Raw genomic sequence first — 17,630 nt, 5'->3', positions numbered from 1 at the left:
ATAGATGTCTGTTTTATATGGGAAAATCCTTTAGCTCATCCCAGGCTCATCCCTTTGGGATGGCGAACGAGCAGTGACCTGAAATCTTGGTTTGCTGATGGCTGATTATTCTGAAGGGCAAAGACAAGGGGAAGGTGGCTGGATGCTCAGTTCCTTTCTGACGTCTGATTGGGTCCATGTCAGGAGCAGATACGGGTGAGGTAGCGAGGAGATGCCCAGAGCTCATCACGGCAGTGAAATTAATGGCATTTTTTGCCGTGCCGCATAGAGTCTGTGTGAATCTATGTTTTATTTGAACCAGCCCAGGCAGAGCTGCAATTGCTGCCTGGTACTGGGGTGGCCTGACCCATCTCATGATGTTTTCAGCCTTTAATAATTTAGGATGAGAGATTCCAGGCCTTCTGCCTAGGCTTTTGCTCGCTTGCTTGTTTTTCTAAGATTTCTTTTTCTCCCCCAGGCAAAACTGTTGCAGAGGATTGAGGCAGACGTTTTGTGGAGGGTCTCTCTTTTACAGGCGAAGAACTGCCTTAATTTGGCCAGCTTAAAAGCGCTTTTGAAAAACTTGAATCGCTGCACACGGCGTGAAGTCTTGTTTGATTTTAGCAGCAAGAGTCGGCAGCAATCCTCCGTGCTCGAGCACGACCGAGCATCCCTGCTCCACAACGCTGGCGAGGGAGTGATGGAGGGCAGCAGCAGCTGGCCAAAAATGCCGAGTTTGGGTCTAGCGGGGAAGGGGAACTGGGGGGATGGAGGAGAAGAGTGGGCTACACTGGGACAAGAAGGGAGGAGGACGGTGAGCGGGCAGGTAGGAGCTTGCGCAGGTGATTTTGCCCCGGGGAGAGCTCTGCCCACCAAAGGTTGAGCGATGCTGCGTCCTGCAACTGCTGCTGAAAAATGTCCTCTTTTTCCAGACTGAATGCCTTCCCCTTCCTCCCTGCCCAGAATAAACCCCCTATTAGGCTCCTGTTTAGCAAACCTTATCCAGTTTGCAAAACTCCAAAGCCGGGAGGTGCCAGGGTCAGTTTGCTGTGCAGCCTTCAGGCAGCCCCTCCGCGCATATGCATTATGAAACCATCTTTAATGGCATGATCATATCCTAGTTTTTTACCTTTGCCTCGCTCAGCACAGCCGATGAACCTGCTCTGGGAATGATCTGCATTAATGTGGAGCTGTAAAAACTTCAACCGAAGTCAATGAGAGCTGTGATTTGAGCAGGGGAAGTGTCATTTAATGCTAAGCACTCCGAAAAATCAAGTCTAAATGTCTCAAATTTGGTGCATGTAATGTAGTGGATGGTTTTTACGTTACCATTACCATTCCTGGGCCTTAGCTCCCTGTCTGTAAAATGGGGATGGTAACAGGGAATTGGGGAACTTAATCACTTTATTGGTTGTGAAATACTGCTGTTTTTTGGTGTCGAGCAAAGGATAAGCAACCCATGAGGAGCTGAGTAATTGTGCATGCAGAACGGCATCTGAATAGAGTACAATAAAGTAGGAGCTATGTGTCCTCCAACAAAGAGAAAACAAGATACTGAGAAGCTGCAGATGAAGTTGTTTGCAGGGCGCAGAGAAGCCTGCGGATGTTCATAGATACCCAGGGGTGGGTTTTGGGATGTCTAAATGCTGAGCTCCAGATTGTTTCAGGCACCCAGAGACACCTGGCTACTGCTCAGCACCATCACCTTTAGCATTTGGGGAGAGATAGGTCCTTCAGATGACCCTGCTGTATGTGGTCTTACAATCAACACCTTCATCAAAGTGCATAATTACCAGAGACTGAATTAAGGTCGTCTTGGTAACCTTAGTTCTCACATTTTCTTAAGTTTTGAGTATGTGACATTGCAACCTTTATAATTTCCTTTATTATACTTTTTCTGCATGCACAGACCTATGCGTACCCGCGTTGCGGGGCAGTGGCTCCCGCTCGCAGGATGCCTGATAGACCTCGATATCTCTGCGTTGCAGAGCAGATGCTCTGCGGGATCCCTTCGCTGGCGGAGATCCCACTGTCCAGGCGGAGATAGCCTGGTCGTGGCATCCCCCAGGGAGGGCTTTGCTCCCTGTAAATTTAACTGCGGGGTACTGCGTTTGGCAGCTGCTCTGGATTTGGGTGGCAGGGCTGCGGGAAGGGAGGGACAGCGGGTTCCTCGCTGGGTTGCACCCAAGCAGTCGGTTGCGGGAGCAAGGCGGGGATGACGGCAGAGTCCATGCCGCTTCCCTGCCGAGCTCCTGCAGAAGCGTGATCCCCACGGAGGATCTGGCACCGGGCTGGCTGCTCTTGTCCTCCGGGGTCCTTGCCCTTGGTCACGGCACGAGGTTCTGGGGTCAGAACCGGGGGTTGACTCAACATCAAACCAGCTTTCTCCCCCCACCGCCACCCCTCTCTTCTCCTACGGCATGGCGTGTTTCGCTCCATCCCTCCTCCAGTCCCCCACAGGACTCCTGGCGCGGTGCCGGGGTCAGCATTTAATTGGTAGGAGTGTTGGAAGTATTTTTGGATGCCTCCTTTCAGGGCAGCCTGCAGAATGCAGAAGGTCTTGCCAACAGCGTCAGCGAGGTCTGCTCGGCTCGGAGCAGCTCGGCCGCGGCGAGCCACAAGCCCTCCCTGTGGGCTCTCACTTCCCCTTCTGCACAGATTTTTTCCTTCCTTGTTATCACCGTGTTATCTCCGAGTGTGAAAAATATCCCTCCAGTTGTTTTTTATTTCTAAATTTAAGCCAGAAATGTATTTACAAGTTCACTATTTTGAAGATGGTGTTTTCAGAGGATGGGATGGAAGCAATTGCTGGGCAAACTGAGCTAGTAAAAATATTAATCAGCATAGAGAAATCATTTGATAATTTTCATTTATGTATTTTTTAATTACACGTTGCTGCCTTTACTGATAACCCCCGTGCCAATAGTGTGATCCATTTTGCTAGATAAACTTATTACTTGGTGAGCTAATTAGTGTTCAATTACTGTCAATTAATACATACTACTACTACTGATTCTGTGTTGAACAAACAGATTCCACTACTATTAACTGTTTAAATTATTAATATTTGGAGGTGCCTACAACCCTTTGCCAAAAGGCATTTATTAGTAATTGCAGTGGTGTGAGGGGCCAGGTGGCTTCTCACTGAGCCTGGAGCTTTCTGTTCCGCGGGGTCTAAACGCTATGGGTTTTTATTACTTAATGTCTTAAGATGTTGAAACTGCGCTTTTCCCGTGCTTCTGGTTTGCTACCATTTCTTGAACTTTTAGAATTCATATTATAAAGTTTTTCTTTGCAGCTGAAAGTTTGTTGGTTGATGGTTGGACTTGATGATCTTACAGGTCTTTTCCAACCTTAATGATTCTGGGATTCTGCGATTCTGTGTGAAGTTCGGAGGGGCAGTGTAGGGGAAGGGATGGGTCAGGCTCGTCTCAGATAACTTTGCGTGCTTCGTAGGTAAATAATACCTAAAGTTAATAAAACTGAATTAGGTATGTCTGGCTCTGGCTGGTGATATAGTCAACAGAGGGAAACGGATTCCTTGGAAGCTGAAAACATCAGCTGGGGTGTTAGGAGCGGTTGTAATAGCAGCATGAGGCGGTGCTCTGCTTAGCGTAAGTAAATGCAGGGTGGGGTGGTGGGGATGGCGGGCAAAGCCGTCCCCTTTGCCAGGACGTGCCGGGGTGGGACAGGAGGCTCTGCAGCACCGTTTCACCTCCCAGCCGGTATCCCCAGGTGGCTATGGGCTTTCTGTCCCACCCAGGGCACTCGCTGTGCTCCAAGCCCCCGTCCCATCCCATCCCACGTTTTGCTGTCGAGGTGCCTGACGTGCAGAAGCATCCTGACTGTAGCATTGCCGCACGAGATATGCAACCTGCCAAATTTGGAATTAATTACAAGCCGTGATGACGCGGGCGCTGACTCATGTAGTTTCCAGCGTGCTTACTGACCCTGGTTTATCATCCCTGTTAAGGCTCGTGCGCTGTTTCTTAAACCCCCCGGTGCCGAGGCTGCCCGGGAGACTGAGCCGGCACCGCCTCCCTTTGCCTTTGGCTCGCATGGGGTTGAAGTGGCGACCGCGATGCTTGCCTGAAACAGGGGGAAAACCGCTCAGAATTAAAACTACCTTGTTTATCTCATCCGTGACATCCTGGTCCTTCGTACGGCAGAGCCACGCCGCCTCCGAGGGGGCTGCAGTGTGTGTGGGGGGTCCTGGCGAGCCCCAGCACCCCCCGGGACGTACGCTGTGTGCAATGGGCTTTCCGAGCTCGCTTTTATTCCGGTGTGTTTGTTTTTGCTTTGCTTTGCTTTGCTGTAATTAAATTTCTGGCCCTTCTGGTTGCCAAGGTGAGTTTCAAAACACGCTGGCGGAGCGATGGTTTTATTGAATCTCTAGCAAATTATTGAAGCGTGGTAAGGAATTTTTCACACTTTCAACCTCAAGGTTTTTGGGAGAGTGTTTTTGCAAGTGTTTATTATAGTATTACCAGAAGAAGTGAGACTACCCAGAAAATTTATAGTAAGCAGCTCGTCAGCTGTGGTGCATCAGCATAGCTCCATTGAAGTGCCTTCTCCAACATCACTCAAGTAAGGATGATTTCTCCCAGTTTAGGACCTGGATGATGCTTTTTCTTGAAACCTCCCAGCACTATTAAAGTGTCTGAAAAGTGTGGGTACGCTGGCAGAAATTCAGTTTTTCTGCATAAAATAATAAATCCACTCTGTGCACGCACATCTTCAGGCACCACGCTAAGAAACCTGGTTGAAGACGTGAGCTTAAGCATGCTGAAGTTTCAGACTGTGAAGTCCCCGAGTTAGAAGCTGCCACCACCTCGTCAGGTCCTCCCAACACTGGGGATGGAGATTAACTTTTCCAGAGCATCCCAGCTTGGTCAGCGCATGGATGGGATTGCTCAGGAGGTAACTCATGGCTCGGTGCTGCGGGAGATGGTTGCTGCATTCACTACAGACAGGGTAAATGGTGTAGTGGGTGCAGGAGAGGGCTGTAGAGAGAATGTTCTCTTGTTGCCAGCAGAATGAAAAAGAAAAGTGTTGAAATCCTGGAAAAAGCATAGTCTGTTGTCTTTAAATCAGAGACCACTTTTTGTAGGTGACCATACATTCATCACAATTTGGGTGTTTAACTGTGTGGCTCTCTATGTGGAACAGCTGATCAAACCCAGTTGGAATTGTACTATGAGTGCGGGAAGTGCTAAAAGCACTAAAAATAATTTTGAAAGCATCTCCCGTTGGACATCCAACAGTGGTGAGCACCTTTAATCCTGATCCTTTTGTTGCCTTGGCTCCCCATCTTAAGCGTGAAGAAAATAATACCCAGTGTACGGAAGCTGTGAGAATAAACTAACCTTCGTGAGATGCTGGGGGTCCTGGGTGGTGAGTCCCCGGGAGGGGAAAGCTCCAGAGGAAGGGATGGCTCTGCCTTTGCAGGTGAGCGGGAATGCCACGTGCTGAGAGCGGGTGGTGGCACCTCAGGGTCCCGAGGGGTGTGCATGCAGCCGGGCTCCCAGCCCCGCGTGCTGGTCAAATCCCGACAATTCACTTCTGAATGCTGGGCTTTGCAGATGCAGTTTGAGTTTTTATTGGTTATATGTAATGCTTACATGAAAAAAATGTATTTATAGGTTTTGCAGTGCACCCTCAGCTGGGGTACGTGTGTCGATCGGGCAGGCAGACCCTTTGTGCCCATTTCTGTGATGAATTTTGCTGGGCATTGCGTGAAAACCCTGAGCTCTTCCCAGCCTTAACACGGCCAAGCGCTGCAGTGCAGGAAGCCAGGGACGAAGCGCTGGGTTAACTTTGCTTCTGCTACCGTCTATAACTCCCCCTCCAATCTGATATTTCAAGCCTGCAGCTTGCACCTACCCTTCCCGGCTCACCGTCTTCTACCCAGCATTTGCAATTCATGCCTGGTGAAGAAGTTTCCAGCCCACGGGGCTGCAGACAAACAGAGGCAGAACCATTTGCACAGCAAAAAGGCTCGTGCAGGTCCCACTTCCACCAATCCCATTAGTATCTTCGAGTGGTTATACTCTGAAACTCAAGGAGCAGTTCGGCAACCTCAGTAATGATTTCGGCACTGGCTAGATTAGCAGAGGAAGGTGGGGGTTTAGTGGAGGAAAAAGACATGTGAAAGAGAAAAGGAGTGGAGGAAGACAGGAGTGGAATAGGTGAGAGCACAAGTGGTGCTCAGACAGAGCATTTGCTGGGGAGGAAATAAGGTACCCACCCCATGGACGGGGACTTCAGCTGTTGCAGGTCTGGGGCTGTGTTTGGGGACTCCTCAGAGGCATTTCCCCCCAGGGCGGGCACCCAGCTCCTCCTGGAAACTGCCTCGGAGTGCTCAGCTTGAGCTTTCGGGGCTGGATGGGGCCGTAATGGGGACTAGAAGGGGGAAGCAGCCACGGCTCCCCCATGAGCATCCACGGGGTGAAGGCTGAGGGTCCCTCCGGGTGAACCCAGCTCCGGGTGAGATGACCTGATGGGGCAGGGAAGAAGGCTGAAAGGCAGAGGACATCCAGGTTTAACCCCTGGCTGGGAATAACGGGAAAATGGAGCAAAGTCTGGCCAGGGGACACCTCTCTGGTGGGCTCTCAGCCGTGAGGAGACCAGCCCTTTCTCGAGCCTCACAGCACAGCAGAAGTTTTGTGGCCAGAGCTGTCAAAATTCCTCAGGCAAGCAGCTGTCGGGCTGAAAAATGCAGAATCTGGGTGTAAACTGCTCTGTCCTGGTTTGCAAGTGCATCAGCTCCGAAGTTCCCTGTTGAGCGGGGTCTTGCCAACGGCAGTAGGAAGCGGCGCGAGGTGCTGGACACGAGGCATCCCGGCTGGGCTGCGCTGGGTGGTTTTGGGTCCCCCTTCTGTACCGGTCCCTCCTTCGGGATGAAGCTGCAGGTGATACAGCATCATGCCTTTTGCTGCTAGTGGGCCCTGTCTCTAGAAACTCATGAACCCCAAATCTCCCCCCAATCCCTCTCCAAACACAGCTCGGGGAGCAGATGGTAGAGCAGCACTGGCTTAGTCCCCAGCTCACATCCTTTGCTTTGTTTTTCTCAGGGATGGTTAACTTTGTAAGACACTGAAGTCTTTAACCATTAGCAGGCAATAAAAAGGGGCAGCTGAGGTGGATAAGACCCACTAATCCACTTCCAGGATGAGCTGGAGAGAAGAGTCACTGCGAAGCTCAGGAGCTTATTCTGAGATGAATGCTTTGGAGGCTTTGAGAATTGCACGGTGTTGGTATTTCATGAATAAACAACCCCCAGCAATATTTGTCACTGAATCTGCTTCGTTAATGAGGACCTGGAACAAAGGAAGAGGATGGAGAAAGGTATTTTCAAGGGAATCGAGGCGAGTGCGGGCGGTGGGAGGTGGCACAGGGCTGGAAGAGGATGGGTGCCGTGGTCTGCACCGCAGAGGCTGTGCCTATTCTGGTGGAGAGCCCTGCTGTTGGGCATCGCGCTGACCGTTTGTGGCAATAGAAGGTGTTAGAAAAGGGACTTTTACTAAGGCTGCGTATCATCAGCGGGGCCCAGTAGAGAGGGGGGTGCATTTAATTTATAGGTGTATCATTTGGGTGTCTGCGTGTGTCTTTGGGAGGGTTAGAGAAAGAGCGTGTGCGTGTGTTCATAGACATGTGTGTGCTCATGGAGAGAATCTGGCACCAGAAATTAGGTCGCTTGCTCTAAAATGCCCTTTTTGATGGGACCTAGAATCTGCTTCAGGGCAGTGGGGAGTAGCCCCGTCCTTCCAGCACGCCGGGTGCTGAGCCCTGCCTGGTCCTTGCAGCTTCAGCGCCTGGGTCCGGCCAGGGCCATCGGCACCTTCCCCCGGCTCTTCTGCGTGCTCCGGGCACGGCGTGAACTGCAGAGCCCATCTTCTCTGTCCTGCCTTGTCAGAATGGATCCGTGGGTCACTCGCTGAAATTTGGTACAGATAGATGGAGAACAAGCGAAAAGAGCTGTTCTTTTGCAGGCAGCTGGTTACTGCAGGGAAAGTGATTCATCCATCAGGGCTGGTCTAATCTGGCATGCCCGGGCGGTGGGGAGGGACGGCTGCCGCCGGCGGGCACCGCACAGCGGCGGCCAGACACTGCCATCAGTCCTCAAGTGTCCCCTGCCTTGTTGGCGCTGCCTGCTCTCCAGGGTCGGTCTTGGATTTGGGGGCTGGAGGCTGCGGTCCCATACAGCGGGCAGGGAGGGATGGGCAGGGATCACCGCGGGAGCTGCGTGGGTGGAAAATCACCTGCTCCGTCCCATGTGTTGCCTATCCCATTGTTGGTGTGGGAGGCAGGTAATTAATTATTGCTCTTCAACCCCTAAAATTAAAAAGGAGCCGCTGAGGCTGGCAAGGCGAAAGGCTGGGCAGTGCCTGCCTGCATGGAGCCCAGCTCTGCCAGCCCTCCGGAGGCAGATGAAAGCGAAGTTTGCTCCCAGCTCGCTCCGAGCATCACATCAGCCCTTTCATCTGCTGACATCCCCCTTGTCAGGGCGCCGCGTTGAAGTGATGCTCCTCTAATCTAACGACGGCCATCGCAGAAGCCATCCGGCCGAGCAGCCTCCCTCCGTCTGCAGGCAGCGCTGTCACCCCGCTCCTCTCGCAGGTGACGTGTGAACATATCCCTCCGGCTCCTCTTCCCCACCTTCCAGTGAGGTTAATATTTTAATACATTTAATGGCTCATTCTGGCTCGGCAGCCCCTGCCCATGTTTTGTCGGGGGTCATCCATTACGCCAGGCACAGTTTCAGAGAGCGAGGTTCCCATTCCCATCTTCCACCCTCCCAAGGTTTGTGCTTCCAGGTTTTAATTAAAAGCGTGATGAGCTGCCCCTGCCAGCCCCAGCCTGGGAGCACGGCGCCGTGTGGGATGAGCCAGTTTCTCCTGGCAGCACTCCGGCTCTCCGGAGTTACCCCGGCCGAGGATCCAGCCCTGGAGTCTCCTTTACACCACCCAGCGCAGCTGTAGCTCCTCACCTTCTCCCTCCAGGGACGTAGGAGTTGCAGGAGGGTCTGGTTGTTTGGTGGCCAAATGGAAAAGTCAGGAGAGAGGACGGGGACACAGTTCTCCTTGCAGTCCACCTACGATGACAAACCCCTCGGGAGGACCAGATGGGGCTGAGCCTTCCGGGTGGGTGGTGGAGGAGTTGTCATGGCTTGTTGTTTTTTTTTTATTTAAATAATTCTGTCTACATTAATAAACAGCATTTTTGGTTAGTAAATAATATGCCCTTTCTCTCCCCCCATCTCTCCAGCAGAAATACATGCCCTGATCTAATATATTCTGCCTTTCTCACTCCCTCACTTCGGAGGAGCTGCAAATTCTGGTGGGAACAGAGTGCTGATAGAAAAGGGCCTCTAAAGATATTTGAAACATGACCAAGAAAGGACAGAGGGAGATTCAGCTCCAAATATGCTGGAAAATCTAGGAGATGGGCCAAGAGAGGGGGAATATCGGAAGCATGATCGCCAAGAGGGAAAAGTTAATTGGGAAGCATTAACTGGGGTGAAAGCGGGCAGCGCAGACACGAATTTGCTACATGGGGCAGCGATGCAACTGGAGGCACCACAGTGGGCACGGAGCTACGCCGGGGCTGGGGTAACTCATCCACCCCGACCTGTGGTAGCGGAGAAGCTGCCCTCCACCTCCATCCGAGCAGGGATGTGCCAATTTACCAGTTCTTGCTGGCTTCATGGTGTTTTCCTTGTTGAAAGTCCCAGCTTCTGGCATCCTGTGATTGCCTGGAAATCTGGAATCTGCAAAATCATAACTTCAGTACTGTGTAGGGCTTTATTTTTTTGGGTTTGGTCTCTGGGTAGTTTCTAGCCCTCAAGTTTGCAGGGAAAAGCTCAATTACGCCCTAAAGGCTCAGAAAGCAGAAGGCAAATTTGGGGGGGGGAGGAGGGCAGAACCACCCAGTGATTGATTTATTTTTAAAATCTCATCGTTTTTATGCCAGTCTCATTATATTTTTTTTTTAATGCCTGACTCATGATTTTTTTTCCCGAGCGTTTGGTGTTGGCAGGGCTGTGTGCGTGACTGTGACGGCGTGTGTGAGCACAAGGGCCCTCCGCTGATAGATAACGCGGCACTGGTTCCAGACGACAGCAGTGCTGCGGTCTTCAAGGGCTGCTGAATATTCCTCCACCGCTGTTTCATTGCCAAGCGCATGGTTTTCAAATTAAAACCCCCCCAAAAAAGGGAGACTAGCACTGGGCATTGAGTCATTGTGCCTCTTTTTAGGTGCTGATGGGAGAGCAGGGGAGATGCTAAAGGGGAATAAACCCCCCTGTGACTGCCAGCATTGCCTTGGGGGGGATTTTGAGGTCAGCGGGGTCAGTGTTTATTTGCAGCCCCCTGTGTATAAAGATCTAATAAATAGCCTGTGGAGGTCAAGTCCGTCGCCATCAGTGACTTGTTCTGTGACCTTGGGTAAATCGCTTTGTCTCTCTTCTGTCTGTGAGAGGGTGACTGGATCTGTTGCCCAAGATGGGTTGCGGGTATTGGTTAATGTATTGAATGTGCTTTGAAGATGAAAAATACCTTGGAGGTGCTTAAAGCTCTCGACAGCATCTGTGTTCCCTTTGCGGGCACCCAGCAGAAAGCAAAGTGCCTGAATGCTTTGTCACAGACAAAATCTGCTGTGTGCGCAGCTCGGAGAGGCAGGGCTGGGAGCTTCCCAAGGCTTTACACGGCCGTTGAATTCGTAGGCATTTACGCTTCTTGCTTGCTTAAGAGAAGGGTATCACAGTGCGGCCGTGCCCGGGGCTTTGCTGAGCTGTCACAGGCTGGAGCAGCGCAGCAGAGAGCTGTGCCTGCACCCGACACTGCGTCCCCTGCTCCGGGTCCCCTGTCCCCAAGTGCAAGTATGAGCCTCTGCATCCACATCCCAGCAAGCATGAAGCCAAGTTTCCTGTGGCTTTCCAGCTTCAGCAGTGTCCCCAGGTGATGGATGGGGTGTGGGTGCTTGGGGAGGTTTGGCCCAGCTGTGAAACGTTCAGGAGGAGGTTCACTGTTGTGGATTCGCTGTTGCCTAGTATAGGGTTGGATTCACATAGAACTCCAGGCTACTACTGAAGTATCTTTTAGTTGCCAGTTTGCATGAAAATGGTAGATAGTGTCTTTGAAACCCCGTAACTGGTTGGTTTTCATGAAGGATGCCAGAGTTATGCAGCAAATTTATTTTATATAGCGTAATCGCAAAGCCTTAATTTTCTTGGCAAGCCTCCTTTTACTCACTTTTGCTAAACAAAATGCCGTGATTTTGCCAGAGCAGCTTTCTTTGTGGATTGCCCTGCCCATGCCGCGTGCTGCCAGCTCCCTGCCAGCCCTAACGGTGCCTTTTCTCTCCAAGGGAAGAAGCGATGCTGTCCACCTACTTCGAAACCATCAATGACTTGCTCTCCTCTTTCGGGCCGGTCCGAGACTGCTCCCGCAACAACGGTGGCTGTACCCGCAACTTCAAGTGCGTTTCGGATCGCAAGGTGGACTCGACGGGCTGCGTGGTAGGTACAGCGGCTGCTGGCCCCCGGGGCTGGCGCCTGCTTTGGGGACAAGCTGGAGGGGGACTTTGCCTGCTCCCTCTCTGGGGATGTGGTCGAGGGGACATGTGTGCTGGTGGTGGACTCCCCCCACCCATGGGGCTTTCACAGCAAATCACATATGCCTTAAGGACCTCCGGGAAGGAGCCCGGGGGCTCCGATGAGCGAAAGAAAAATGCTTGAGGCTGATGGTCATTTTCCTGCTTGTCAGGAAGGCGCGGGCTGAAAGCAGTCTCGCTTTTCTCCTGCCGTGTGCTTCCCAGCGTGGGAGAAGGATAAAGCATCTCTCCATCCTCTCCCCCTCTGGGCCTCTCTGACACCCTCAGAGTTTTGATTTGCTTCTGAACGTGCTCACATTTTGCTCAACCTACTGAGTCCCAGGTCTTGCAGTCTCCCCTCCAGAAGACCTCTTTGACCCTAGACCATTAGTTTTGGGCAGAGGCTCTGAATCACTCCCAGCTATCGATGCCCGGAGGGGTTTCACCGTTCTTCCAGGTGGGCTGCAGCAGAGCTCAGCACCTCTCCCGGCTCTAACCCATCTCCCCTGACAGCAAAGTCGCCACTTCCCTGCGTGCGGAGCTTGCGCGAGTCTGGTATGACATGCGGAGATGCAGGGGTAGAGCCTTGGCAAACTGGGGGAAACCTGGAGCATCCCTTCTGGTCTGTCTGTTGTAGGAGCCGTCTGCCTGCCAGGCAGCGGGTGGTGACCCCCGAGGGGGTCCAGAGCTCGTCACCCGCTCCGCCTGCCCTGCAAACACACGCCCGCTGCTCCGAAGCCCCCCGAAACCCCTCTGTCCCTTCCCTTCCCTCTCGCCGCAGGCAGAGCCCCCGTCGCCCCATCCCTCCCATCTCAGCAGAGGCAGGAGTTAAGTGTCTCTTTATTTATTGAAGATGTTTATACACGGCAGCCAGGAAAGGTCAGGCTGGAGTGGTGCCGTCCTGGGGGTGGTGTTTTCGTTATCCTCTTCTCCGACTGCTTGTTAAAGCCATTTAGCACGACAGCCTGATGTGTCACCGTCACCCTGACGTGTCACCGGCAGCGCTGGTGCCATCTCCCCCTTGCCGCTCCGCTCCCTTTCCTGCTTTCTTTTCCCATTGTTTTCTTTTGTTCCCTTTTCCAAGGAATGGCTGCCTTTCTCGTCTTCTAGGGGTTTTTCCCTGGTTTTTTTGGGTGTTATTTTGCTCTGAATGCCAACATGCCTCCCAGACACTGTCAGAAGCAATCAGGGCTCTGATCGTCCCATGGTGCTGGGAAGAGATGCCTCTTTTTAAAAGTAAGGATATATTAAGATAGAAATTGTCGGTAAATTACAGGCCTAGCGCTCGCCATGCCGGCGTGTGGAAAGGCAGAAACTGAAAACTATGTCGCTTGGGGAAAATACCCCCCCCCCCGCTTCTGTAATGCCTAAATGAGGCTTTACGTAAAGAGAACGAACCGCATACAGCGGGCAGTGGGGGGAGAAAGGAGAAGCAGCGGGAGCCGTTCTCCTGGAGTGCTTCCCCTCCCTGAGAGCCGTGGGCGAGAGGTGACACACGGGGACTGCGGGACCCCCTGTCCCCCCACGTCGTGCCGGGCTCCCAGGGCTGTGCATCCCATGGGGACAGGAGACGGCCACAGAGATGCCCGTCTCTGCTCCCTCTGCTCTTCGCCCCTTTTTCTCCCCGCTGCAGGAGCACGAGGCTGCTTTGCCCCTCTCTGCAGCCCCAGGTTGTGGGGTGCAGCCCCCCCAGCTCCCCAGTCCCAGCTGCAGCCTGAGGACAGCAGAGCTGGGGGGAGTTTGGAGACCGCTGCTGCATCCCGCCTCCAGTCCAGGTCTCTCCCTGCTTCCCATCCAACTGACACCGGGGACACAGTGCTCCATCCCTCCCCGCTCTCCCAACCCCATGCGATGTTTTACACTCATCACCTGCTTGTGGGTCCGCAGCAATGGCAGGGGTGCAAGCAGAGGTCTGGGGGCTCTGCCCCATGTTTCTGACCGTGGGCTGTGGCTGTTGATCTGGGAAAAAGCCTAAGGGGCTGTCAGGCAGCGCTGCCCTCAGCCCTGGATCATGCTCATGGCACTGAGTGGGGTCGCAGGTGATGGGAGCTGAGTTTCGGAGCTCGCCCAGCCCCGGCATGCGACCTTGCGGCACCTTCTGCACCAGTCCCTGCGCTGGGCGATACGTCCCCGCCTCATCCCGCCCCTGCACCCGGAGTCTGCAGGTGTGAGCTGGGCTTCCAGTGCGAGCAGGGATGGGGTCATTTACTGCAAATTTGCAGGGATGTCAGTTAGTTTTAAAGCTGAACTGCCGTGAACTCAATTTGCCAATTTGGTAAGTGCTATGGGCAATATCGGGATGTAATTTAATTAAGCTCTCCCCTTTTTATAGAGTTCAGGGAGCCTTCATGTACTAATTTTAGCACTAGGTTTGCTTCAGCTTTACTCTGGACACTGTTTCGCAAATCATGACATGTTGTTAATCTTTACCAGTCAACAGTTTATTAATTTGCTGAGGACACAGAAGTATATAATCAGTGGTTCATCAATCAAGGCTAAATCCAACAAATGTTCCAGGCAGGTACTGAGCATAAAATATACATGCAGCCTTGTAAGCAATTAATACGCAGCAGAGCCGGAGCCTAGCAGCTCAACCAGGGAACAGCACAAATCTCAAAGATTTCTTATTCCTTTTATACATAATGATCATCTGTTACCAGTTCCTTCATGCCCTTAATACGGCTTCCAGTAATTCTGCGAGGACTGGGGATGCATTTATCTTCAGGCTTTTTAGCGGCGCGGGCTCTGCCATTACCTAATTGTTTGGCCTTAAAAGGACTTAGTTGAAATGTCGAGGGCAGTTGTTTGCAGCTTGTGGTGGAGTCTCCTCGGGCTTACGAAGGAGAAAAGAGGATGTCTCCTTGCCTAGTTAAAAACCTGTGTGCGAGGTGTCACCTGGGAGACCCCAAAGGCTCTGCAGTGGGGTCCCCACCCGGAGCGGTGACAGCTCCCCAGTTTCCATGCCACACTTCCTATGGGGTCCTTTTTTCCCCTCTTTTTGTGGCTTTTCTGTTATTTTTACCTGTACCCAGTAGATGGCATTAGTGCATAAAGGTTTTCTGTAGTTCTTTTCTTATCGGAGGCTTTTTTTGTTCAGGTAATTTTAAGAAGTATGAGCTGCAACCTTGCTAAGACCTTGGCATTGCTAACTGGAGCCTTGCCTTTGAGCCCTACCTTGCAACATAACAAAACATTCCCCAAGCTCTAGAAAACCTCTTTCCATGCTGCTTTTCCTTGTTGTACCCCAGAGTTGCTGTCGGTTCTGGGGAAATGATGCGTGTTTCCCAACAAAATCACAGCGAGCTTCTCTAAATCTGGTGGCTCTGATCTGCTTGTTGAGTCCAGTGTGCATTTCGTACCATCTTGCAGGGATCACAGCAAACCAGGAGAGACTGTGCCGGAGGAATAAGTCAGATTATTGCCAGGAAAGGAATATATATCGCTGATCTGTTCTACCAGCACGGTGGTAGCAGCTCAGCCCAGAGGGGGGATGCTGAAGGAGGGAAAGGGCTTGACCCTCATGTGTTGCTGATTTACAATTTGAGATGAAAACCTGTGAATTGGCCCTGAGGGACTGAAGGAAACACCTGTAATGTGGCTTAAATTCAGGTTTCCCCAGCTGTCTCTGAGCTTGGCTTTGCTCACTGATGCCAGTGCTCTTGTCTGCCTAGGGAGAAGGGGGTCACCCGCATCTGCTGCCCCATGGCTGTGCCCGTTGGCGAGCCCCAGCGAGGCAGGACTGCAGCCCCAGGGGAATAAGAAGGGTGAGGTTTTTTTCCCAAGGCAAGTCAGCTTTGGTCTTGGCACATGAGCTGGGCGAGAAGGTGGTCGCTGCCCCTCCGGCGCACATTGGGCACCCTTGGAATCGCTGTGGGAGGAGGCAGCGGCAGGTACAGGCATGCAGTGAAGGAGCATGTCTGAACCCTGTGGTGCCTCTCGGGATGGGGTCTTATCACTGTGAGGACCTCCAAGAGAAGCAGGAAGGCATGAGCTGCTCAGCTGGTGGTGAGGGAGGCAGCTTGGGGTCTGATGCCAAGGTAGCGGCAGAATCGGGCCCCTCGTTTCCCTGCTGTGTGAGCAGCTTCACCGCAGCAGTGCGGCTGCAGGTGGGTGTAGGTGGTGTGGTCTGATGGTTCCGCAACATCTGTGATGCCTGCAGGTGTTGGTGAGTTAGTCTTTTAAGTCAGAAGAGAGTGACTGGTGCCACAGAGGCCAAAGACATTGCGCAGGTGGATGTGGAAGGGCTCACAGCGTGGCTGTGCTCCAGGATCCATCCCACCTTGGGAGAGGTGTCGGCAAGAGGTAGGAGAGTCCACCGAGCCCGGGCAGTGGGTGCTGCTGTTCTGCACAGACATGAAATCCTGCTGATCGTCATCATCTCCCTGCTCGCAGGCTGGGGTTCCTCTAGCACGGATTTATTTCTAATTTGAGCGAGAGAAAAGTATAGTTTGGCTTCAAGCATGATACGAACTGTTCCCTCTTCCCGATCGGGGGTCAGTCAGGCAGGAGGGAGTTTGGCTGGCTCAGCAGTATGCAGAAGGGAGAGCGTCTACTACAGAGTCTCTTAATGAAATTGTGGCCCACGGTGACACCAGCGCGGTGTCAGTCCCAGCCTTTTTAGACAGAGAAGGATTTGGCATGGTCCACGCAGGTGTCTAAGCCTTAGCGCAGCCCGTCTGGAGCTAATACTTCTCTTTTGCTCTCTTCCACATCAAAACGATGGGCTGTTCCTTAGCTGCTGCAAAGCGGGGCAAAGAAATGGCTTAATTTAAGAGTGTAACCGTTTTGGGGAGAAATTAGATTAGAAATGAAGGAACAGGGCAGTGGCTATGGCTCCGGTCTCCTCTTCCCAGCACAGGTCACACAGGGGTGGCTCGGGGACCAAGGGGTGTGGGGAGGTACTTGGAGATGAGGTGGATGATGCTGAGAACTGATATTCTTTAGGGGGAAACTGGATGTTTTGGAGTTTCAGCCCAAATCAAAATGCTGTGCAGAAAGCCCCCACATATATGAAAATTCCAAAATATTTTGGTTTAAAACACCTCCTTTCTATGAAGGAGGGGGAAATGTTTAATTCCAACATTATCATCTGGAGTTTTATGTTATATATTGTGTTATCCCAGGGTACAGCCTGAAATAAAAACAGAATTAGGTGGTGGAAACCAAAACATTTCAACCTTACCAAAATTAAATGGTCTCCTAATTTCCCAATGAATTTTGAGATGTAATTGATGAAATCCCACAAAGCACTTAAGCTTCATCAAATCTGCATTTTTCTGGCAGACAATTGTTCACTGAAAAATAAAAACTCATCTGTCCCTGCCTTATGAGGCACCTAGCTAATTATGTTAGAGATGCACACGCAAGGGAGGGAGATGGGGAGGAAACCATTCTCTTCTAATCCCTTTAAAGTTTAGCTGCTTCTTTGAAGCAGAAGATGACTCCTTATGCATGTTATGGCTGGAAGCAGAAGCCCCCTGAGCTCAACAGCAAGCCCCCTTCCCAAGGAGCCTGTGGTTTCGGATTTATCTCATTAAGCCAGGTAACTATTTGTGATGAAAATGGGATTTGAGGAAGAGAGAGAAGCGAAGGATGGCAAAAGCCGCTGCGGTCGGTAGCCGGCCACGGCAGGGAGCGGAGGTGGGGAGCCCACCGCTCGCCTGCCTTTCCTTTCAGTGCTGCAAAAGGGGTTTGCACCATGTTGGCAAGCAGTGGCCAGATTCCAAAGTGAATGGAATAGCTCAGGAGGCACCAAGGTGAGCTGGAAGTCTCTGCCTGTGCTGGGAAAAAGTAGTTTGGGTGATAAAAGCCCCATTTTCTCCAGCGCTGGCTTTTTCAGCGGCGTTCCTCGGGAGGCTTGGCTGGCACCAGCCCTTGTCCCTCTGCTCCCCAGCAGACTGGGATGCTTCGTGTGTCATAGCTGGGTTGGGTCTTTGGCTTTGGTTTGGGTCGTAGGATTTGGCGTGTAGCGTTGTGGCTGGGCTGTACCCTGGATGTCAGGTGGGGCAGGGGTTGAATTTCTGGTCTCCCAAAGGTTTTTGGAGGTGCCAGCCTCTGCT

General features: G+C 52.1%; 1 protein-coding gene across 1 annotated transcript in view; it reads left to right on the top strand.

The window, feature by feature from the left end:
* The window catches only part of ASTN2 (astrotactin 2), a 362,612-nt gene that overhangs the window by 184,943 nt on the left and 160,039 nt on the right, over positions 1–17,630 (top strand). The window contains exon 11 of the mRNA XM_059828642.1: positions 11,347–11,497. Coding sequence (XP_059684625.1) covers positions 11,347–11,497 — 151 coding nt within the window. The remainder of the gene's footprint in view (positions 1–11,346; positions 11,498–17,630) is intronic.

Source organism: Gavia stellata, chromosome 24 (genome assembly GCF_030936135.1).
Source record: "Gavia stellata isolate bGavSte3 chromosome 24, bGavSte3.hap2, whole genome shotgun sequence".
Classification (NCBI taxonomy): Eukaryota; Metazoa; Chordata; class Aves; order Gaviiformes; family Gaviidae; genus Gavia; species Gavia stellata.
Note: the sequence above shows the minus strand (reverse complement) of the source record. Positions and strands in the feature narration are given on the sequence as shown.